Source organism: Channa argus, chromosome 17 (genome assembly GCF_033026475.1).
Source record: "Channa argus isolate prfri chromosome 17, Channa argus male v1.0, whole genome shotgun sequence".
Lineage (NCBI taxonomy): Eukaryota > Metazoa > Chordata > Actinopteri > Anabantiformes > Channidae > Channa > Channa argus.
The window spans coordinates 22190555-22216091 of NC_090213.1; the positions used below are offsets into that span (position 1 = coordinate 22190555).

Here is a 25537-nt window from a genome sequence, read left to right on the forward strand (position 1 = left end):
GTGCTTTTTTGTGTATTTCAGTAATAATAAGTTGAAAGAGACATATTATTGCTGATTTGCAAGATGCTTTTTTAGTGCTGCCATTTTTCATTTTATGGCTAACTAATAGTAAAATTCTGAATCTTGCTCATGTACTTAAGTGCAAAAAACTCTCACATCTCTAGAAGTATTATAACTCATGTTGCGCTTTCAAACCATCTCTGTTTAGTCTTGTTTAATCAATCTCTGATCTGTTATTCCCCTTGATGCAGTTTTTTTGGGCAGGTACTGTTAAATCGCTACAATCACACCAAGCTTCCCTACTGGTCTGATTTTAGGCTTTGTGGAGCAGTTCTTATGTGGTTATTCAACCTCGATGCAACCCAAAACACTCAGCTAAAGTGCTTTTTGACATCATGTCTTTACAAAGTGTGAACTGATGTTTTTAAGATATGTTTTTTTGTTTTTGACTTCATTCTGCTGACAGGGCTTTGCTTGGTTTATTGCCTAACTAGACACCAGTTATAAGCAATTGCTAAACTTAGCAGTTGTTTAATGTTACATAGAAATTTTCACTCAAAGCAGTATTCCTGGTACAGAACGTGGTAAATGGTAAATGCTGTCATTATATACTGTACTCCAATTTTATCAAATGTGCTTTACAATGTTTCTTTACATTTAGTCATTCACACACCAATGACAGCTGGTGCCACGTGAGACTCTTACCTGACCCACCAGAAACAACTTGATGTTCAGTTTCGTGCCTGAGGGCTAGTGTAGTCACGATTCCAAGATTAAGATTTGATACACTGATACCTGCCTAAATAGCTTATATTTATCTAATAAATAATACCAATACAGAAACAATATGATGGCATAAGCCTGTTTTATAAAAATCATGGAACAATAAAGGAATATTTGATCAAACACGAAACTTAAATAAATACATAAAAAATGTTGATAAATCCTGAAAACCATTAGTGCTAGCTGAAAACAAGACAATGATAACTGTTAGCTGAATGTAAATATACATTTACAATTTACTAATCAATCAGATGAGCTCTTCCTTATCAATGTTTGGTATTTTGGTAAATGGCTGTATATATAGCCCTTTTATCCAAAGGTCTTTACAAAGTTGCTTCTCATTCCACATTCACACACACAATCACACACCGATGACAGTGGCTGCAATGGAAGATGCTCACCTGACCCACCGGGAGCAACTTGGGGTTCAGTGTCACTTCGACACATAACCAGGATCAGGGATAGTACCACTGAGCCTGTGGTCCTTGGATGACCAACTGAGCACATCACTGCCATACACCTTAATATCATATGATTCACATCTTCTAACTGTATTTAAATCATCAGCTTAGACAGACAATTATCAACTCTGGCAGCTGTAATTTCTTTATTTCTTCAATAGAAACAGCTCACTGTTACAACTCATTTGAGAGATGTCACTGAAAGTCTCCTTTGCACTCTCTAGGATGTCAGGTGATGCAGAATTTCCAGCTGTGGCCACCCCGATAAAAGGACCACAGGGGTTCATAAAATATTACTAACTTAATGTGCATTTCCAACATGACAATTTTTTTGCTAAGTCTGTTAACTTTACTAGTACAGCAACTTTTCCATTACAGCTTAGCCTACAAAATTTTAAGGGTGGATTTTATGACTTGTTTGAATAGTCAGGCTCAGGTTCAGTAGCTTCACTCCCAGTCTCCTAGGCTTCACGCTACAAGTTAAAATGTCTTTGGGCAAGACATTGTACCCAATGTTTTTCTTAATGGGTCAGGTGAGCACCCAGGTGAATTAGAAGCAACATTGTAAAGTGCTTTGGAAAAAAGCACTTTATAAGCAGACTATGTTCCAAGTTTGGATAAAATGTAGCATATATGGCGCACATAATAGCCAGTATTTAGAGTACTCAGCAACTTAATGTCTGTCTAGTTGTGATGCTTAATTAGTTAGTAGCATTAATTAGCATTATGTTGGGTGCCAGATTTAACATTTGCACGTCTAAAGGAGTGTCTTAAAGATGGTATACTATATAATGCTAAATATTGATACCTAAACTGTATAATATAAATTTACATTAGATGTGTCCTGTACTCATTTTTCCAAGACTGATAAAGCACTTTACACTGCTTCTTATTTACCCATTCACACTCACAAGCACACACACAATCATACACCGATGGGGGAGCTGCTATGCAGCTGGCCAACGTTCACCGGGAGCAACTAAGTTGGGGTTCAGTGTCTTTTCTCAAGGACATTTCGACATGTGACCAGAGGAGCCGGGGCTTGAACCAACAACTGTGAGATTTGGTGGACATGACAACCGCTCTACCTTCCTGTGCCACAGTCACTGTAAGTAGCTGTACATAACATGTACATAACATGTACAGCTACTAATACTTACATTTGCGTAATTGCCAATACAGAGTACCAAAAAAATGCTGTTTTGCTTATAGTATGAGTTGCTGGACAGTAAAATCATAATCAATCCACTACAGTTAAGCAAATCCTTCAAGAATGGAAATTTTTGCGTTTTCTTCTGCCAAAACAAAGATGGTGGCTACTAGTGTTTTATAAATGGAGCAACTTTAGCTGAAAAGAAGAAAAGTAAAGGGGACAAAAAAATGACCAAACCACAGATTCAAGGTGAGATTTTGGATGGAGAGGCATGGACAAAATGGACTGTAGATTCTACACAGGAATATGGAAGTAAAATAACTAACACAAACCGAACTTCAGGAAATGTTTTTGTTTCTTGTCACAAATTAAACATTTTTAAAATATTCTTGAAAAACATGAGTATGACTGCAAGTAATGAGCCTCTTAAAACTTTAGCAAAATGGAAATGCATTCCGTTTTACTTTTGTCATCATCAAATATTATTAAACAGCTGTATGCCAAAGACATTTTCCCACCTCTCCAGGCAGTGAGACTAATGTGGTATGAGTTGTGGTATTGGAGAAGGTTTGCCCAATAATGGTATCAGCATTGGGAAATCTCAGTCTGAAAAACTACTATTTAAAAGAAAAGAAAAAACTCGACAAACATAGGTCGTCCTGTTCCCCCAACATTACAAGTGTCTACTGAAAACATATAAGAAACTGAAAATGTCAAGCTATCTCTCTCAGGGTGCTTATTAAGTGCTCTGAAAGTGTCTTCTTTATTCTGTGTTCATGTGCACTTTTGCTTTGGGGTCAAAGTACACTGATGACGCCAGCTTTCATAAACCAAACCAAAAACAGACAAAGAAAGCTTATCATTTGTGTAGTCTTTGACTTTACTGCAAATTAGAAAATCACATGTAACTAAATTTAAAATTATATAAAAGTGTAAGGTCTTCTGTCTTGTACCAAGCAAGGACAGCAATGAAAGGAAACTGAATGATAATTGATGGTTTCCTCTGAGGAGCAGATGAATATATAAAGGTAAGGAGAGCAGAGGCAGCACCTTGTGTTGATGTTGATTCGTTCAGAGCCCAGAGCAAAGAACGAGTGTGGGGGCGATAAGGTCAAGGCATGGACGCAGCTGCATTATTAACAGAAGGTCAGCTGTCAGCACATGTCTGCAGGGCTCACATCAAGCAGCTCACTCCACAAAGCACTTCTGGCTTGACATATTTGTAAGCCATTTAATGAAGGTTCACCAGCCTTCTCCTTTAGCTTCTGCTGCTTTTTTTTCACCTCATCCAAAGCAAGACCAAAATCAGAAAGAACACAAAAGTGAAATTAAATGAAAAAACAATTATTAGCTATTCAGAGGGTTCTGTCTCTCAAAGTGCACCAACTTAAAGGATATCTTTGGTCGTTTTCTAAATAAATGGTATTTTTAACAGTTACTGTCACTACGCACATTTAGTATCTGTGAATCTACAACTTGGATTGTCTTATACATCTGTGCTATACTTCTTCTCCAAAATGATTGATAGCCAGACACATTACTCTACTGAGTTATGTGTTTCTTAGAAGAAAGAAAATTCATGGGAAAAAGTTAGTGTTACAAATAATTTGAGAGAGTGAAGGTATGTAGCAAAGACGGACATTAAACATGAGTTGAGGCAATTCATTGTTTGTGTATGGAGGCTATTGAAAATACTATTTAAAAAAAACTGCCAAAGGTTTTCTTTAAATTATTATCTAATTTAAAAGTTTAGAAGAAGTAGCATCAATGGCTTTTGGCTTGTCCCTTTCAGGGGTCACCACGGCAGAACATGTTCTGCGCATTGATTTGGCATGTTTTTTTGTCCAACACCAAGGTGGCCCTTGGCTATGTGGGCCCACACCTGGTGGAGTGGGATTAGAACTCGCTGTCTTCTGCATCCCAACCCAGTGCTCTACCACTGAGCCAACCGTGTGTGATTCTCTGTTTATAGAGAGTAGATACTTGCAAGGGGTTAATGTTGGCCAAATACTGTATTTGGCCTGGTTTCCGAGTTACAGATGATCTGTACAGTTCCAAGTAAATTATCCCTATTTGCCTTTTTTACCAGCAGATGTAGTCTGCTTTCACTATCTTTACCTCTAAGGATCAATAGGTGTCCATTGTCCTCCTCCAGCTCCTTCCAGTATTGCTGCCTCTGTTACTGAGGAGCACTGACATAATGGTGTCACCACTGCTCCCACCCAGCTTGAATATGACTGACAGGAGTACATAGCACAGAGACACTCCGTTAAGCTTTGTACAGACAAGAGTGCATCATATGGGCTGGCATGGTCACGGCCTGTGTTGTGATCTGTGCTCAGCCAGCAGGAAGAGATGCAGACAAGGATGTGGTCTCTCGCTTTTACCTCTGGAACCCCAGATAAGTCAGGTGGCAGGAAGAAGGGTTGTTCCAAGTTTGACAGGTCTGGACAGAAAAAAACAGTGTATGGAGAAAAAAAAGAAGATAAATAAATGCCCAGATCTTTAGTTTTTTTCAGGCTGAGGTATTGCACTAAAGCCTTTACTTTCTCTACAATGGGAGGCAACCTGTACGGGCTGACAAGCTCACACTGAGAGGGATAAAAGCAGGGGAGTCTGTGATTTTAATGAAGGGGGTTTGAGCATCCTCAGGCAGACCTCCTGCAGGGACATACTGTTTAAAAAAAAGAGCCGTGAAAACAGGATAATCAAGCCAGAACCTTCACTTTACAGATTCAACTGCACCCATCTTCTTTGAAATAAACTGAAGACTCACATCACAGGCACTAGTCTTTGAATTCCAGAAATGTCTACTTGAGGCCAAAACTGAGTACTTAACTCTTCAATGTTGAGTTCAGAGAGGCAGTAGCAGCTCTTATGTCTGGTGCAGTTCACCTGTTGAGTTTCTAGCATTCTGGCTTCCTTAAGTGAGAGAAAAAGTTTTTGTTTTTAGTTCTATTTATTTTAACATTTCCTTCTTTGCTAACATTGTCCCAAGGTCAACAAACATTTCCTCATGTAACAACAGAGCTGCTATCAGACAGTTTGCAGGCCAACTGTATAAATAGCCCAACAATGTTGATTAATTTTCGGTGACTAAGTGGGTTTTTTTTAGTTTGTTTGTTTCTTTTTTTACGCCCTGGTTTTTAGTAAAAGGGAGACAACTCTGACTTATAATGGTTAAGGCCAGCATGGGGGAGGCTGTCCCTTATGCCGCAGGAGTGTTTTGGGAGGCGGGCAGCCAGATTGCCTGAACTACGCCTACCCTAGAGGTCTACCCTTTGAAATATGAAAATGTTCTCCCTTAGTTCATTCAATCCCTGCAGCCATATGAAGCCACCAGGATAAATGTCTTAATAAATCTGTAATGTGTTTGCACAGCACAGTACCATTGTCATGATTGTCAACTGTGTTTTATCTTGATTAAATCACACACAAATAATTACTAGTTGCTCAGCAAGGAACCTTCCCATCCATCCGTCCTTCCCTTCTTTCCAACACTCTTGCAGTTTTTTTAATTTCCTATTTTACTTTTTAAAGTAAAAATACTATTGCGTTTGCTAATATCATGTGACCTTTTACTACATATGAGAAACTGCTGTTGCATTTTGGCATCACCTGAGGCAGAAAAATGCACATTCATGCTGTATTTTCTTTTGTAAATGAAATGAAAATGAAAAATCTGAATTCTTTACACTTTTGTAATAAGAAATATTCTTTTTAAACTTGACAATTTTTTTATTGAAATTTAGCACAAATGATGGGCCTTTCATACCCAATCATTATGTCCTCAACTGTTACCAATTTTTCATTTATTTATTTTCTCTCTCTCTCTCCCAATTCAACCTAAACAGCTTGATTTGGTCTTTGGTTTGGGGGTTCAGAATGGTGTTTGAATATGGTGGTATTTGAATATTTCATAACCTTTTCTAATTGTGTAATCTCTCGTGTATAAAATCCCAACTTTATTGAGCATGTTGCAGACATCAAGTTCAGAATTTGCTCACAAAATAGAATCATGTTGGTCAGTGAAAACGCTGAAAAGGGGATAATGTATTTCTGTACCCACTGTATTTCTTCCTTTATTTGGTCCCACTCCTCTTGCACATGTTTTTTCAGCAGACTGTCTCCTTTTCAGTGAATGATTAATAATCTACTTTTATAGTGAACTATAAATCAGATCAGAAGTGAGGCACAACAAATGTTATGGTTGAAATAATGGGTCAACTGTGGTGACCGGCTCTTTGCCAGAAGTCATCAGCTATGTTTATGCCTATTCTAGAGCAGACACATTGTAGTGATAATTCATTAGGTTGGTTGCTTGATGTGTGCACTGACACTCTCCTCCCTCTGCGAGTTGCTGCGTGACACTGGCAGGGTGGCATGCTGGGAGTGCAGTGACAAGGCGATTTCCCTGGCAGAGTTGGGGCACAGCATGTGATGTCCCGAGCCCATCATTAGCCCACTCCCTTTGTCAAGTGTCTTGGTGTGTGCTCCTCCTCTGCACCCCAGATCCTCTCCCTACAACTATCTATTTCACCACCCCCCACCTATTCTTCAACCCTGTCAACTCACTCCTTCACTTTAGTTCCATTTCACACGCCCAGGGGCTGGAGGAAGAACAGCCAGTTCTTCTTCCAGCACTCTGTGCTCTCCTCTGTTGCCCCTGTAATCATTTCTACCTCATTATTACTCCATGCAGACCTCCTTCCTTCTCTCGGTACGTCTATTTTGGTGTTCACTTTGTTCCTCCTGGTGAAGGACACAGCATGAGGATGATTATTTCATGATGTGCTGTCTGTACTTCAACGTGATGAGAAACAGCAGATTTGGTTGTATTATTAGTGGTCACACTGGATGAGCAGGGAAAAGAAGGCCGTCCCGCACAGAAATATGTAGGTGGTGCATGGCAGCTTTGTGTTGACAATCTGTCAGGTTATGAGTGATGGCAGAGCTATCGTAATAGCTTCTTCCATTTTCTGTGTTCCCTCAGTTTTAAAATTAATCCACAGCATAAATTACCTATTTTGAATTTAGTCTCAGGTCATGTTTCTCAGAATTCTGAAAAAAAGTCAGATTCAGTCAAAATCAGAATTCAAATATTTCATAGTGGCCTTAATCCCCTTCCATAAATATGAAAACTGTCTCACAGTGAGCATTTATTATACTGTGAGTTTTAAACAGACATGCAGACAGGGCAAAGCAAAATAATGTTGAAAACTATAATATTATAACTTCCCTTACTTTAACAAATAGCAAGAGCAAAAATTGCTTAATGTTGCACTTAATATTTTTATATGAACGTACAGCATGTGTAATGTAAAAGACATCCCTGAATAAAACAGATAACCATCATGTCAGTCTGCTGCCCATGTCCGCATTCTAAAGGGAGTCCAGTGGCACAACACTCTAAAATAGCGAAGAGTTGTAGTGTAATAAGTGTGTCTTTGTCAAGGATATATGTCTCTATATCTGTGTCTCAGTCTGTGTGAAACAAATTACCTGTCAACCTCTCCACCCTGTTTCCACTCTCCAGAGGCTGGAGATGCTTTAGATAGACAGAATCCAGCCATGGTTGACTTCAGGCCTATAATGACCATAGGGAAGCCTTTCCTGAGGGAGGAATATGACAATGTTTCATCCACTTTCTTTTATTTATCATCCACTGCCTTCACTCTTTTAATGAAGCATCACTATCAAATATAAATGCAGGTGTCTCCCTATGTGGCTGCCCCCCAAATACCATGACACACCTTCATCTCTGCACAACCACTCTATGAATTATTTACCTGGAGTGGCACATGTTGGCACAGCTGGAAAGCACCATATTTTAACCACCATATGTTAAGTTAATCAGTTTTCATCCCATTAATTCCCTTAATCACAATCTTTACATCTTTAGATTTTTTTAGGTCTTTGGCTTCAATTAAAGAAGCTAATGAATTACGTCCATCCAGTCTTATATGAATAACCTTCTGCATACTAATTATATTGATTCCTCTACTGGCCATGTTCTTTGGAATTCGATTTTTCCTGAGGGTTCATTGATCATGTATTGAAGTGGTTGAAACATGGGAGGTTGTGCTTGGTCTGATATGAGTCATGAGTGTAAGCATTGCCAAGCTTTTATTTTTACAAAAGGAGAACAATTCAAATCACCTTATATGAAAATACACTCATTTAAGATGCTCTTTGCAGCTATTTATGTTAGTGAACAGTGCTGTGAACTGCTTTTGTTCAGGATATAGTTTTAGTTGCCTCTAGAGCTCTTTCCCTGTGAAGCCAGTGACTTGGGGAATAAACAGCAAAACAGACCCTATGGCAAACAGGTGGCGGCTTTTTCTGTGAAGGAGGAATAATTAATCAGCAGAGAGGGCTGCGTGAAAAGGAGGGAAGGAAGAGCAACATAAAGAGATGAAAGAGCTTTGAGTTCAAAGAGAGCAGCCAGAGATGAGATTGGCCCTCACTGGGCCTGCTGAAGAGGACTTAACTGTCAGGGCTGTCTTTCAAGGGAAGCAGATTTCATTTAACATAAATCCAGTAATCTGTTTTCTTAACCGATTGTTCTAATTGATTAGAGTTGTTAGGAAAACTGAAGTAACGGAATTACAATATTTTAGGGAACAGAGTTTACATGCACTTTAGAAACCTGGTAACTAAAAAACTGTGACTGTGGCACATGAAGGTAGACCACCAATCCCGCTGGTTGTTGGTTCAATCCCTGGCTCCTCTGGTCACGTGTCAAAGTTTCCTTGAGCAAGGGTCTAAACCGCAACTTAGTTGCTCCCGGTGAGCGTTGGCCCGCTTCATAGCAGCTCTGCCATCGGGGTTTGAGTGTCTGTGATTATGAGTGCAAGTAGGTAATTAAGAAGCAGTGTAAAGCGCTTTGAGTACCAATAGGTAGAAAAGCACTATATGAATGTGGACCATTTACCATTTAAAAATTATTGCTACAAGTGGCAGATGAGTAATTAGATTGCTCTTTCATTTCACAGACATTGACGCTCTCTGGGAAAAATATGAAAATATGACAGTTAAGAAATCAGCTTTTAAGAAAAAGCTGATTTTGAAAAAGGGTGAACAGTTACAGTTACACAAAATACAGGTGAGCCTTTTTCTCTGTTTGTGGACTTTAAGCAACCCCAAACTTGAATTCTATTCAGTAGTCTAGAACCATGCTTACTGTAAATATTTGTAGTCCATACATCTCATCAAATCATTATTCCCATAAGGTGTATCAGTTGACTAATTGGGTAGGCAACGTTAAAGGAAATGTAGAAGTAGGTAATTAAAAAAGCATCCCATGTAGGGGGCTCTTGGCTCATCGAGCTGTTACTCTTTCTGCCAACACCAAACTAGATGATAATATTAATACGTTATACTATAGCAGAAGAAACACACACACTGACTGCTTGATGTGTCACTCAAATTGCCAACAGTGACTCCACAGTGCTTTATACATGACAGTAGTGAAAGATATTCTGTTTTACGTGTTTGTTTGTGTCACTGACATCCCTTGCAATCAAAGATCAAGCAGAACTGTGAACATCCAAATGCACATGTCCAGCTCTAATGCTAAACCTTATCTCTTCCTAAAAAAAAGACTTGATCCATCATCATTTCTGCTCCAAAGAGTATCATTTAACAACTGCACACCAGCAGCTTTCTATCCGGCTCAGAGGAATCAATACACTTGTTTGCTTTCCAAAAGCACATTCAGTCTGCCTCTGCCAGTCATGGGTTATGTAAAGAGTCAGAATGCAGAGCCGTTTGTAATCTCAGTCGGTGCTGGGTTCTGTTGTGGACATGTACGATTAGAAATGCTATGCAGTCTTGCTCCAAGTCCAGCATTGATGTTGCTGTTGTCGCCTGGCCCCCTGACTGCCCTGTGTGCTGTCACACAGGATTACAGCGCATGTTCACAGTGCTGTCACAGTGTTGCTGTGACACTGCTGCTGTACCGATGATGCATGTGTGAGGCGGCCATTTCACCCTGCTTGTGGCTTTGATGCCAGGTCATGCCAGTCAAACCAAGATCATTACAAAAGGTGCAGTGTTTTCTAATGTATTCAATTCACCCTTGAATTGCTCAGGTCCATTTTACCTTAAGCTGAGGGCATGTTCTTTCTTGATGGCCTTTCCTACTCTGTTCATTGGCTCCTGAGCCACAAAGCTAAACCAACCACACAAGCAAAAGGCAGAGGGAGGAATGTCATGCCTGCTGTTTTGGTGGGATAAAAAAAAAAAAAAACACAAATAACAGTGAGATTTCCAACACCCTCCACTTCCAGTGACAACCTCTGATTGTACTGATGGGCATTTTGGTTTCTGTCAGCACCAGCATGCCATCGGAGGGATCAGTCTGTAATTATGTTGAAAGAGTGGTCACAGTGTGTCAGTCAGTATAATACTGCTGTTCTAATTTGTAGAGAAAAGGGTTTTCTCTCAGCAGTTCTGCTGGCATCACACCCTATAGCCTAAACAAGGGCAATGTGTGATGCTTTTGTGAATGCTGTGATCTTGACGAAGGTACTGTAGTTACGTCAAACGTCAGCAAGACCTATTAGTAATACTACTAATATACAATTTTATTTTATTCTTGATTGAAAAAACAAAGGAAAATGCATGCTGTTGATTGGTCATTCCTTCATTTGTTGTAAAAGTATAAGCAGCTTGATAGGTTATAGGCATGACTATAGGCACCAGTACAACAGTATAATACAGTTATGAAAAAATTAGGACACTCTATAAAAGCCTGTATGTTATATTTGGACATATGAATATCTAATATCAATTTTAACAATACTGAGAGATTTAACTAACAAAACTTTACAATTAAAACAGAAGAAGAGTTTTTAAAAGTTGCTGTGAAATGTAAGTTAAAATTGCAATTTCTGGTGAGAAATAAATTAAGACATCCCCGCATTTATTCACACTTAAAATAGCTAAACTCACACACACACACACACACACACACACACACACACACACACACACACACACACACACACACACACACACGGGTGTATCACATCAGGTCCACATGATTAATACATTGTTACTCAGCATTTTGAAGAGGGGCAGCTGTAGCTCAGTTGGTAAAGGCAGTCGACCACGTCCACAGGGTCAGTGGTTCAATCCCGGTCCCGGATATATGTCGAGGTGTTTCTGGGCAAGACACTAAATCCCCTCTCCAGCTGTGCAGTGCTGGTCCAAGCTCGGTAGAAATTGGGGAGGGTTGCATCAGGAAGGCCATCCGGCTTAAAAAACTGTGCCAAATCAACATATGGACAAAATGATCCACTGTGGCCACACTGAATTCACAGGATAAGCCAAAAGGACTCAGCATTTAGTTTGTTGTGCTTCTGATTGTTGAAGTGAGATTGAACACCATGGTCAGATTTAAAGAGCTGTCTGAGGCCTTCAGAAAGAGGATTGTAGCAACTTAAGTCTGGTAGGGGTTCTAAAAAGATCTCAAAAGAATTTGAAGTCAGCCATTCCACTGTCTGGAAAATAGTCTACAAGTGGGGGACAAGGAAAACCACTGCCAAGGTTGTTTTCCTGCCCAGGTCAGGCTGCCCAAGTAAGTTTACCCAATGAGTAGACCACAAGATACTAAGTGGTCACCAAAAACCCTAAAATGTCATCACGGGACCTACAGCAGGCTACAATCAGAAAGAAACTACACAAGTTTAACTTTCATGGGAGGTGTGCAAGGAGAAAACCTTTGCTCTATTTGAAAAACATAAAGACCACACTGAAGTTTGCCAGAAAGGATGTAGAGAAAGACCAGGACTTTAGGAATAATGTTCTTTTGACAGAGTCTAAGATTGAATTATTTGGACAGCATCGTAGAATCTAACGTGAATTCTGTCAGTGAGATAGGGTTAGAGATCAGGTTTAGTAACGTGAGACCATCTGTAAAAGAATTAAAAATGGAGCGGAACTGGCCCCTACAAGATGACAATATTGAAAACAAAGAAATGGCGAGTCCTGCAATGGCCGGGTCAAAGCCCAGATCTTAATCCCATTGCGATGCAGTGGGGTGACTTTCAGCAAAGGGGGTAACACTAAATTTTCGGGGGTAGGGTAGGGTATTTAATGGGGTGTCTTAATTTTTTCACATGACAGTAAACTGTAAATGGGTGTTAAAACAGTCGTGGTAATTAAGAATTAAATCCTATTATTACAATGATGAACTCCACTCTAAAGGATGATAAACAGCATGACCTATGCTGATAACATTACAAACAAATTTTTAAAAACTTTTCCACATTTCTAAAGGCGTGTCAAAGAACTAGCACCAGCTGCTGTGTCTGCTTATGTTGGCTTTGCCGCAGACAACAGGTGGGGCCAGAACACCCTGCAAAAACGGATCCTGTAGTGCTGCATATTCTGTGCTTGCATGAGAGATAGAGAAAGCGAAAGACCTTACACCATGGATCTACAAACTGTAAACAAAGCGGTGTTAGCATATTGCTTTCACATCACTGCTGCTAACTACAGTATACCACTTCTTCAAATCAAGGATATGTTTGATACCAAGTAAAAATAATAGAAACAATTCTGTCAGAGACTGACTAATGCCGAAAAGCCCCCACGGGAAGTCCAAACAGCAACGACAGTGTGGGGCACACCACAAAGACTAGGCTGATGGACACTCGACGTTGGCCCAACACTGGCTGACCACCAACAGTCATCTTGGTGTATCCTGCCCTGTAATTTACACAGTGATAGCATTAGTTCAAACCACAGCAGCAGTAGTTAGTCAGCCTTCAAATAGCATAAGAGCTCAAAAAGATGTGGAACAGAGTGCAATTTCATATTTTACAGTTAAGACACGATGCTAGTTGATGATGATAAAAATAACAAACAGCAAATGAAAGTCGCTGAGTCTGGGTTTTAAGTCGTATAATTTAAATATGTTAGGATTAAGTTTGCGTCCCCATAAATTAAAATAATGATAATTATATCAGTGCAAAGGTTTTCATACCCCTTGGTAAATTAATTAAAAGATTCCAAACTATTATGTTAAACAGTCTAAAATATCAACAAGATGTTTAGTGACAACAACTGAGTCTCTTCTAAAATGGAGTTGACACCATCACCTACCTTTGATTTTCCATGAGGTAAGGTCATGGTAGTCATAGAAACCATTACAAAACTTATATTGGCAGTAGACAACAACATTTATTTGTTTACAGTCTTGCATCTGTATCCAGTCTATTTTCTTCATCAGCTTGTCATTATATTGGTGTGTGGTTATCTCAACTTAGAGTGGTTATTGTTTGTCAGTGACATTGTTGATTGCTGAGAGATTGATGTTCCTTCCTATGATCCTCCTGTTGTTTATTGTTGCTGGTAAGAAGGGGAACCCCACATTTCTCCTCCATTCTTCTTCTCTCCATCCTCTCAGTTTGACTCTAGTGAATAAATTTCCCTCTCCTTTCTGCAGTCAGAGGAGGTAACTGAGTTGGCAGACACCAAGAAAACAGGAGAGAAACAACAGGGAGTGAAATATATTCTCAAGAGACACATTTGAGGACAGACTGGAACTGAATGCAGACCAGCACTTTGTCTTCCAAAGAGAGCCTAGATTTATTGCCTCTGGAATCTGCACTGATAAATCATGCCAACACATTGTTATTTTCATCCTTGTTTGCAGAGATGGTTAGATAAGATGGTAATGCCTCACGGAGTACACAAGATGTCAAAAGGTGTGGCTCTCGTCATATTTAGAAATTTTGTGCTGAGAAAAGAGCATTCTAGTGTAGTCATACAGGGACTCTACACAGCAGATTTAGACGTTGAAATTCTGCTTCTTGAAAAAGTCACATTTTTTTATGATACAACAGGTTTCTTGTGGCAGGTATTTATACTTATTTGTATTTTTTTCTGTTTTGTGAAAGACAGTTCATCTTCAATGTAAACAAATTCAATTACTAAGTTTATAGTATTTTCAACAATTGCCATACACACGCTAAAACCAACACTAAATTGTCTCTACTCATGTCTCTTGACATTTTTACTTTATTACAAAAGACATGTAAAAAAAAAAACATTGCCCCAAATTATCTGATTTGGCATCACTTAAACAGCATTCTGCAGTAGGGCAGTCAATTTAGCATGTGTTAGATGTCCTGATGGAATTAGGGAGATTCAGGGCATTTGAGGCAACATTTAACAAAAATATCTCTGCAGCTGTGCTGGGGGCAGCTGTAGATCAGTTGGTAAGCCAGTCGTCCACGTTCACAGGGTCAGTGGTTCGATCCCCAGTCCCGGCTATACAGTATGTCAAAGTGTTTCTGGGCAAGACACTGAACCCTAAAAGCCCATTCCCCTCCCCAGCTGTGCAGTGCCGGTCCAAGCCCGGTAGAAATTGGGTTGTGGGTTGTGTCAGGAAGGGCATCCAGTGTAAAAACTGTGCCAAACCAACATGCGAACAATGATCCGCTGTGGCGACCCTGATCTCACGGAATAAGCCAAAAGGACAAAAAACTCATCTCTGCAACTTAATCTCCAAATCAAGAGATACTGTTGTCTCTACAGTAATTTCATGGGATAAAGCTCTCAAACTGCACAAAACACATTATATTACTGATGTGATAGAACTTATGGCTCCAGTGATAATCTTATGTGTACATGTAAAATTGATGGAACGCCCCCTTTTTAATGATGCCTCATTAATTATCACTGGAATCTGACTTTAAAATATTTGTGTTTTACACATAAAACAATTTCTTTAGGTGAAGAAATGTGTGCCATTCTCTGAATGCACACTGACACATACTAAACACTATATACTAGGACTCAGTTTTGTTATTTGATAATTTCAAGACCGCTTATTGACATATTCAATGTCCGACAAAAAAAAGGAAAGGCAAATACTTTGTACGTTCTAACAAAAGAAGTGAAACAGGAAAGAACAATGTTGTGAGCTGCAGATGACTGGAAGATGCAAATAGTATGCAGGAAAATGCAGCTTTATATATCACAGCATTTGAACTCAAGACTACAGTCTTAACCACAACACATAAACTGCAGCTTTTGCAGCTGCATCTCCACCCAGATATTTCTTACAGTAACAATGTAACAACAGTACAACAACTGCAAGGCTTAAAAAACGTGACGATCTTTTCTTTTAAATGAAATGCCACTGATTCTATGGATTTAGATACAGTCAATTGCAACAATTTGCACCCCCTTATTCTGAAATGGAGAGTTTTTATCAACATAAAATTAAATGCACCATTAGCTATTTTAAATGTTTCTTCATTAGAATTTAACTAAAGTAAATGTTTAATTCATTTCTCAAGGTGGCTGCAAACTTTTGCACTTTTTAATTTTTAATTATTTTACTATAACTGTTTCATGAATCTCCTTGACCATTTTTGTTAGTTTTGATGATGAAAGAATATTCTTTCTTGAATGTGCATTGTTATTGTACTAGGTTTAGGGTTTAAGTTTCCATTCCCCTTACGTGTAGTTTCAATGTAAGATCAAATTAGTTTGAAGTTAAAAAGGTTAGCTCTTGTCCTGTGTAGTAAAACATCTCACGGGTCACAAAAAAGTTGAGACAACACTCTAACTGCACACATCTGACTTCTGACAAGACTCACAGGACACAGACTCTGATACAGTTGTAAATAGTTTCTTATCTGCAGTAATTAAAATTCTGTTTAAGAATGTAAACACTCTGGTATTAAAGTTTCTATGATGACCAAACATTTCCTGTTGTTGCTCCTTCACAGTAAAAGCATTAGATAATCAAAAAAATAAGGTGGCTGTTATTGTGAATCAGCCATGGGAAATATAATCTGATCCCAGTGATATTCACATTGCTCTTGATTGGAGTCAAAGTCTGGTTGGGCAGATTTTGCCCAACCTGAATATTGGTTTTAATAATCACAAGGAGGGAATTTCGGAGAAGAAATGGACACAAATTGACTGTGGTATAGCTACTCGTAGTCTGTGTTGCACGAGAGCCATTGATTTGCTAAGCTGAACAACCAATCAGAGTGGTCTTACTCACCAGTGACGACTGCCACCCATTCAACATAATGGCATATTTCAAATGCATTGGAACTTTTTATGTAAGAGGATTAATCTTCTGTTAAACATGCAGAACTGAATACTGTGATAGCTTCCAATATATGGAAGACGGATGAGGATTCTTCCTGGCTGCTCAGGGTGTCTTTGATTGTTCAGCCCCATGATAAAAGAAGCATCCATGGGCTGGCACACTCCGTCTTTCCTCCACTCTCTATTAAGATCAACAGGGTGATCTGACAGCACGGCGCTGTGCCTTCACATCTTCCCTTCTCTTCGGCCAGCCTCCCTGACATCAATGTGATAGAATCCGTTATTCTCCCTGACCATAAAAGAGACGCTATTTGCGTGAGTCTTCGAGTGACAGAGATGTGTGTCATGCTATAAAAATAGGTCCCTGTCTCCCAGAGCAGAACGCTAATCATTGAAAGGATGTCCTTTGTAGAGAGAGCTGCATGAAGTGAGAACCTTGAACAGAGTGATGAGGTTACATCTGTTTGCCGTGCTTTGCGGGCAAGCGCTTTTCTGTCAGCTTGTTCATCTTTTCAACATGTTTTATCTTATCAATCCATAAGTCAAGCTTATATCACTGTATGTTGAATATGTGACCTGCATTTAGGCTCTGTTAGCCGTTTTCGTGGTATTTCTTGTTGATGTAATCTTCCGCCGTCACATTTAGTTATGAGTTATGATCTAAATGGGTCTCACATTCACATCCTCAACTGCTCACTTGAATAAATCCCTTGGGGTTTTTATCATAGAATAGTCTGTCTTTATCCTAGGTGTTTTGATTTGGCTAATCTTTCCTATTAGGTATCTGTAGCTCAAGTCCTGTTTCACTTTCACCAATCTAATGTCTTCTCTTTGTTTTTGTACCCAGATTATAGATAATGGGCTGTGTGCAATGCAAGGATAAGGAAGCAACCAAACTCACAGATGACAGAGACACCAGCATCTCCCAGGGAGCAGGTTATCGCTATGGGGCTGACCCCACACCGCAGCACTACCCCAACTTTGGGGTCACGGCAATCCCTAACTACAACAACTTCCACGCCCCCGTTGGACAGGGAATGGCTGTTTTTGGGGGGGTCAGCACTTCCTCTCACACTGGAACCCTGAGGACTCGCGGTGGGACCGGTAAGGAACATACTATGTTCTGATGTATTTAGGTCATCTTTAGAAGTTTGTTAAAAATGGCTCAAGCAGTCACACTCTCACTCTCTATATATTTAGATACACCTGATATTTTTTATTTTATTTTTCCATTACATGGATTATGCTCCTGTAGCACTGAGGCACCAGTAGAAACTTGGGGTTCAGTGTCTCAGGGACCAACATAACCTGTTATTTTGAAATAATAATTAAAAAAGTATTATTATTTCTAAACTGTACTCATTTATTTTATCTGTGGCTATGTTCAGCCAAATCTAAAACGACCTGATTACTTTTTTACGACTCAACACATAGTACATAGATTTGACGAATTAATATTTGGTCTTGATTAGGGATTTGTCTCCATACTTAGGACCAGAGGTAGGACAAAGTCATTGTTTTGTGAGTAAGTCTGAAGTCTGGTCTCTAACAAACCAAAGGTCAGCTGGTTGTTGCATTTCAACAGGTAAAACAAAACACCGGAGGAGGCTGAAGACAAGCACTCATCCTTCTCAAGTCATTAAAATTCTTACGTAAACATGGGGAAGCTACCTACACTTTGGAACGAAAGTTTATATACACTTATCCAGTGTGTCTGTCAATTTTCTCACGAAAATATTTATTTATTCGGGAATTACAGGGTCAAACTTACACATATGCCAGCTCAGATTAAAAAAACTAGTACCAATTTAAAAAATGCAATTGATCGTAATCATTTTAAGCTCAATGTTGCCATGATATTCTTGTTTGTCAAAATGTATATATTTAAACAAAGCATATTTAAAAGTCATTCACCACATAAAAGGAAAAGTCATTTTTTTACTCTGCTAATCATCAGATAATGTCTCTTAACCACAGTAACAAAGACAATAAGTTTTTCATCTATTACAAATTGCTCACAGGTTATGTCAAGACATTTGTGATCCAATTCGTTGCACCGTGAAAGGTCAAGGCCGAGTAAAGTTAAAGCTGAAACTAGGCATTGCACCGGATTGGAGCAGTGTAACCCCTGATAGGTTGCTACCTGTATTCTGGCTAAAAATTGCATGGGTATGCAACAGATTCACATTTTAATAGATGATGGTTTAATGGAAAAAGAAATGAAAAAAACAATGAATAAAAGATGGGTTATTATGTATTAATCACCCATTAGCACAGCGTTGTTTACTGTTGCGATAAGAATTTAATTACGATGTCTTATTTTCTTTTGTATTTGTACTATTGCTCCTTAATAAAGCTAAATTATTCCTTATACAATTATTTGATTAATTGATGGAATAATGTATAGAATACTTGATTATTAAAATGATTGATAGCTGCAGCCCTAGTTGAAATTGACTAAAATTGAAGCAAAGCAGTGTGGTGTAATGTATCAGAATGCAATGCTAATGTAAATGCTGCCTCCAGGTTTAGGGTCTATACTAATTCTACAGAAAATGTATAAAAGAAAACTAAGAGCCTAAGTGCCTGCCCTGAACTTATTGCCTGCACTAGTAGGGTACAGAACTGCTCATTGACCAACATATCCGACAAATGCAGAGTGAAGTAGAACACTCATTAAAACCTACCCTGTGCTATCTGGTTGGAGCAAGAGCAAGGACAGAAAGAGAGACACATTCATATTGCATATAACAAATAACTCAATGAGAGGAAATTTGTTTGAAGAGCAATCAGTCTTTATTGTTTGACAGAAGAGAAGTATCTGCAACACATATTGTAGTGTGAAGGTCCTCCTTCGTTTTCTGTTTTCTGAGAATCTTTCAGTACTTGTGTGAGCACACCTACAGCACCAAATACAAAAGCACAACTCTGAGTGATTGTGTGTGCTGTCAAAGACTTCCCATAGTGTCCCAAAATCCTGACAATCCTCACTTCATAGCTGCTGCTATAGCTTTACTCCATACAGCCCGGCCTTGTCAGGAATATCCGGCTGGCATTAGCACAGGGGCTTTGTGCTTCAGGCTCATTGTTTAGGTAGGGAATATTCCTACTCAGGATATCCTTTATGTTTGACTGAGCCCAGGCTGTGGTGCAGAGGAACGCAGCATTTCCACTTAACTTAGCAGGAGTCTACTGCCTTAAAATGTAGATTATTTTCTGCACTGTATAATCCAAATCCACACCATGGCAAAGCAGCAGAGAGAGGTTTAGCTTTTAATTTTCTCCCACTGGGCAAAATTGGACATAAGCCACCCTTCCATCTCAGCCTATGTTATTACACAGTTGCCTACTAGCTTTTTTGCACCAGAGTTATTCCTTGTCAGTGACAATGCAGAAGAATCCTAATTGGAGCTGGCATTAGACATATTATTGATTATCAGTTGATCATTTGCTGATGTCATTTTCCCAAATGGAAATTTGCAGTTAGTCCTATGACCTTACATAACTACATGGGGGGACCCCAGCACCTACTGTAGCAACCTCCTCTGTCAACTTAATGGAACATTTGAACGTTGCACAGCTATGATACATTAAAGGTCTTGTTAAAGTTGTGAAGGTCAAAAAACCACAGCGGTTGAATCAGATGCACTTACTTAACAGATTGCACCCACCCTTTGCTTTGTTTGTTATCACATGAATAGCAGCAGATTCTCTCCACAATATCTGCAGTCATTTCAGAAAAAGCCTCACATATCCTCCTTATAACAACACTTTCTCTCTGAAAACCTCAGCCTTGTGAGTGTCTGAAGTGAAATGGCATGAATAAATGTGATCAAGAGAGTGTAAGTGGACTTTAAAAAAGGCAACTTTAACTTCCATTTGCCAGATACTCAGAAGCTTTAAACAGCTTAACAGATGCAGTCACCTCGAACCTGAGAAAACCCTTTTGAGTGCTGCTGTTGTCTCATCTCCATACTTATCCATACATCTTTGTTGAGGAAGACAAATCAAGCTACATTATAGGAAGAGATGTTTTCACACAACATCGGATTGTGCATCCATAGTCTCCATTAGTGATACAATATATTGAACTACAAAGTTAAAGGCAACAATGTTGGTTGTATTAGTTTTGGTATTTCTGAGTACTGTATCTCCGATCAAAAGTGGTTTCATCAGTCATTAGACTGTGTTAAGATTGTTGGTGACCTTGTACGTACAGTCATGGCCATAAATATCGGCACCCTTGCAATCCTGTCAGAAAATTGTTCCAAATCCAAATTTTTTGGTACTCACATGCTTATTGTTTTTGTTTGCACTGAAACAACATAATAATAGAAAAAGAAAAGTCAAACTTGTCAAACACGTCAAAAGTATCTTGTTCCGTTATTAATTTTTACTCATTACTTAGGGTTAGGGTCTAAAAAGACAGATGAAGACTCAATGGTGAAAATAGCTATTACATCACATATGCAGCCACAAGCTTTGTTAATTCCTGTTGCTTGTTGTGGCTGCTGCTGATGATTAAAATTCAGTTTTAGTTGTTTAGCCACTGAAGGGCTACAGCCAACCTCCACAGCCACATAGGGCCTATCTTTGTTGGGGTGTATTTCCATAACTTTATATTGTTGTGCTGTGCTGATAAGTGTTTTAAGAGGTGTGAGGTCTTATTTTTGCAGTGGAAAGAATCTTACCACTGTCCGCACAAAATTCATATTTTGTCCCGACAAAATAAAAGTAATTGGAATATTTCTTGCCGGTAATTGTAGGCACTTCCATTTTTGTAGTCACGTGATGACTTCAAATAATAAATTTGATTTCACACCAAAAAAACTAATGTTGTAATAAGGTGTTTTTAGAGGAAATAACTTTAATTTACTGAAATTTTATTTGAAACTTGTTATTCTACTTATTAGTAGGAACTATTATGACAATAAGGTGACTAGTAGTGTGTTACATTGATAGTATATTCTGGAAAGAAGTATACTCTAGTAATACGTTATAGCTCAACACTGCCCCTCACCTTGTATTTCGTTTTTGGGTGTTTATTTGATAGGAAAGATTTGTATTTCTATCTATCTATCTATCTATTTATTTATTTATTATTTTATTTAGGTATTTAGGCACAACCTTTGATCTCAACCTACAATTAAGCCCAAGATTGATGGGTTTTTTAAGTCAATGTCCTGAAACCTCCAGTACCATGCCAGTCCTATGTGTGGCTCTGAGCCTCATCGTCCTTCACTAATCTGCAGAGTGCTGACACAAATTTTTTTCTCACCTACAGGAGTCACCCTCTTTGTGGCACTTTATGACTATGAGGCACGGACAGAAGATGACCTCAGCTTCAGGAAAGGAGAAAGGTTCCAGATTATCAACAGCACGTAAGTTTCTACAGCTGCTTATCAGACTGTCTGCACTTGGGGTAATGCAAATTTACCATTTTATCACTGTCATAAAGCGGATGGTGTTCTCTGTTGGAAGGGGAGCAGACAGGACTTTTACATTTCACCTGAGGTAAAAGTGGGATCTTGTATACAGAAATGTTTTGGTTTCAAAATCTAGACCAAAATAAAACCCAAAATAAGTCTGCTTTACTCATAAATGATAAATAATAGAAAACATGTTCAACTGTAAAAGTCAATGGGGCAACACTGAATTTTCGACATGTCAAAAAAGGCTTAAAACCATAGGAAATCGTTTAGCAACCAGGATTAGCCGCAGCTTTATATAGGGCAAAATATTTCAAATGAGGTAAAAGTGGTAGTTTGAACATGCAGTATGACAATCAGCAGTTAATTTAAGGTTTATACAGGGTGGAGCAGGGTCTCCAGCCAGCAGTGATGAGTGTCGTGTTCCTTGAAGACTTCCCTCTGAACTTGGACAGGAAGGGCCCTGTTACACCCACACTGATGTTGGCTAGTCTTTCTTCCAGTCAGCAAAGCAGCAGGCAACCTGTGTGTGTGTGTGTGTGTGTGTGTGTGTGTGTGTGTGTGTGTGTGTGTGTGTGTGAGTGTGAGTGTGTGTGTGTGTGTGTGTTGGGATGGGAGTGGATACATGGTGATCTGCCAGCTCTTTAGCCATCCCGGCTTCGGTGTGCGGATGGTTTTGATTTTCTTTCTGTCTACATGAGGCTGTTTGTTTGGGTTTCTCCAGTGGTGCATCTCCAGTGGAGATGAACAGACTGCTGGGACTGTGCTCTGGCCCTGCTCTCCATTCAATATGATTATAATTAGGCTGCTTCTTGCATGTATTTCAGAAATACAGCAGGTTTAATGTGACTGTGATATTCAGGTTTATTACCAGCTTGTTGCTCTCACTACACTGCTTGGTTTCTTATTTCTGTGCAAATGGATAAACCACCATTTGGAATAACTGTGGAATAATAGTGTTTTATGTTAGCCCTATGACACCATAGTTTTGGTATAACTAAAACTTGATTTCACCAATATTTGTTGTAACTGGTTACTATGACTACAAGGTTGTAGCCTTGTTTGGTTAGCTCCTTCCAAACTCCTCCAATTTACATCATCTAAACTGAAGCCTTCTAGATGATGTTATCACCTCGGAACATTGTTGGAGGGCACCAAGCTAACCTTGATGCCGGTATCGAAACTGGACAAAAAAAAAGTGAAGGGTTGCGATAGGAAGGGCATTCGGCTTAAAAACACATGCCAAATCAACATGCGGAACACATGCTCCTGTGGAGACCCCTGAAGGGACGAGCTGAAAGCCGTTGACTTTCTAGACATCAAATTTGGTTCTAATTACAGGAAAAGTGGAGAAAGTAAGTCAGTTAGTACTGGGCAGATTTATTCCTTCCATTTCCTAACTGTACTCCATTAGATAGTCAGTCACATGGAAACATTTTTCTATCCATCCCCTGACTTCTACTTTGCAATAATCACTGCCTTGTTTGGAGTGTTTATTTGCTGTTAAGGTGTAGTTTTTGGCCAGCATACTGATACATAATGATATAATAAGTGAAAACTTCCAAAGGGCATGAATACTTTTTATAGACCCTGTGTGTGAGCAGAGAAGTCCATGGTAAAACAACAATGCGTATGAATACCTAGTGGAAATCACACCTTCCAATAATTGCAGATGCATATTTGCTAATATTAGTCAAAATAATGTGAGTCGTATCAGCCCCAGTATAATTGGTCTGCACTTACATATGTACATATTCTACATATTGGCACTCAAAGCGCTTTACACTGCTTCTTATTCACCCATTTACACACACACACTCACACACCAATGGCGGTGGCTGCCATGCAAGGTGCTCACTTGACTCACCGGGAGCAACTTGGGGTTCAGTGTCTTGCCCAAGGACATTTTGACATGTAGCCGGGAGCAGGGATCGAACCACCCACCCTGTGGTCCATGGTCAACTGCCTTACGAACCATATACTTCGGTATAAGTCAGGCTGTGATGAACTTGGGCAGTCATCCCACCCTTTGGCCTAGCAAGGGCACTCCTTCTCCTCACCACACCCAGTGAGCATCCTGTCCCAGCTGGGATCTTGTACATTCCTCTGCACACCTCAATCCCTGCTGGGCCTCAGCTAGAGCAGGAAAACACCATCATTATAGCCAAGATTCCCTCCTCTTCCTCCTACTCTTGTCTCTCTTCAACAGAGCTGCATCTTTACTCCTTGTCCCCTCCTCCCTCTCTCCTCTTCTTTCAGCCTCTCTCTATCCTACCCATGCCTTGCTGTCTTGAATCTGGACTAGGCCTCTTCTAACTATCCACACCGACCCCTGCTGGGCAAAGCTGGAGAAAACAGTGAAATACTCAAATGCTCCAGACTGTGAAGTCTGGCAGGCAGTGGGTGACAGATGCCCAGACAGGCGGGGTTCACGTGAAATAAGGCCACCAGAGGTCCCAGTACCGCCTCAGCTAACAGACGGCACTGATGTCCATCTTTGTCTTCTGGTGGCATTCTCTAGGAAACAGGCCACTGTCTATAAATGTTTAGAAGGTGCTGCACTGAGTTTGGGCTGTTTATCCCCACCATGCATATGTTATTGTGAGAGCCATAGTCAGGAAATGGCTCCTGTTTTACTGAAATCTGCAAGTCTGCACTGTTAGTAAATGAAATTAGTATTGTTCTGATTCAGTTGCAGGATATGAATAAACACACAGTGGTGTTATGAATGCCTGTCTGTACTATGTGGCTCCTCTCAGTCAACATTCTTTGTTTACTCTCATTTGTCTTTTTACAGCAGAGCAGAGCTTGTTAAAGGGGGTTTGTTTCTGAAGACAAAAGACTGGGCTCCACCCTGCCATTTCTGTTTATGTCTCTCCAGCTCCACGCAAACACATACGCATATATCTTAACAACAACAGAGAACATTCTCTCACTTCTGCATACTTTACTCTCTCTAGTTGAGACACAGGCAGGCAGACCTCTGAGATTCCATCAGTCCCTCCACCCATCCACTATCAAACAAAGTGAAGCAGGCCTGTTTCTGCCTTGTATGTTGTTCCCAGGTGATCCCCAATCGTGGCTCTATTCAGCATAAACGAAGGACCAACAACATCTCCCTCTTCCTCAACTCCTTTGTCTGTGTTTCTTACTCACACATACACCCAAAGACGGTCCCTCCTGCTGTGTAAAGAGATGTGATAGAAACAAGCACTAGCCAGTGCAGTGTGTCAGAGAGACACTGTCAAAGCTCGGGGATAAGGGAAGGAAATGTACATGTGTGATTGTGTATTCATGTGGAAGCATTGGTAATGATGGATGGTAAAGTGCTACTGCTGGCTGTACTGGATATTAATGTGTGTGAAGACAAGAGTAGAAGAATGAAGAATGAACACACTAGGTGAGAAAAAGCGCAACGGGAGATGGTGGTGACATACAGATAAATGACGTGAAGGAAAAGTGAGAGTAAATGTGAATGAATGAAAGTAACACAGAAAACTCCACTTTCCTCTTGACATTTGTCTTACCTGCTTCTACTTTTGTTACAGTCGCTGTCTGTTTGTCAGCAAAAGATCAAAACCAATAATGCGTCACCCCCCTCAGAAGTTTTTTGTATTCAGTCTGCGGAA

At 39.6% G+C, this 25537-nt stretch overlaps 1 protein-coding gene across 3 annotated transcripts in view; it reads left to right on the forward strand.

Moving 5' to 3' along the window:
* fynb (FYN proto-oncogene, Src family tyrosine kinase b) overlaps positions 1-25537 on the forward strand; it is a 70318-nt gene that overhangs the window by 28952 nt on the left and 15829 nt on the right. For all 3 annotated transcript variants that reach the window (XM_067481823.1, XM_067481822.1, XM_067481824.1), the window contains 2 exons: positions 17327-17583; positions 21764-21860. In XM_067481823.1, coding sequence (XP_067337924.1) covers positions 17337-17583; positions 21764-21860 — 344 coding nt within the window. In that variant the 5' untranslated portion in view covers positions 17327-17336. The remainder of the gene's footprint in view (positions 1-17326; positions 17584-21763; positions 21861-25537) is intronic.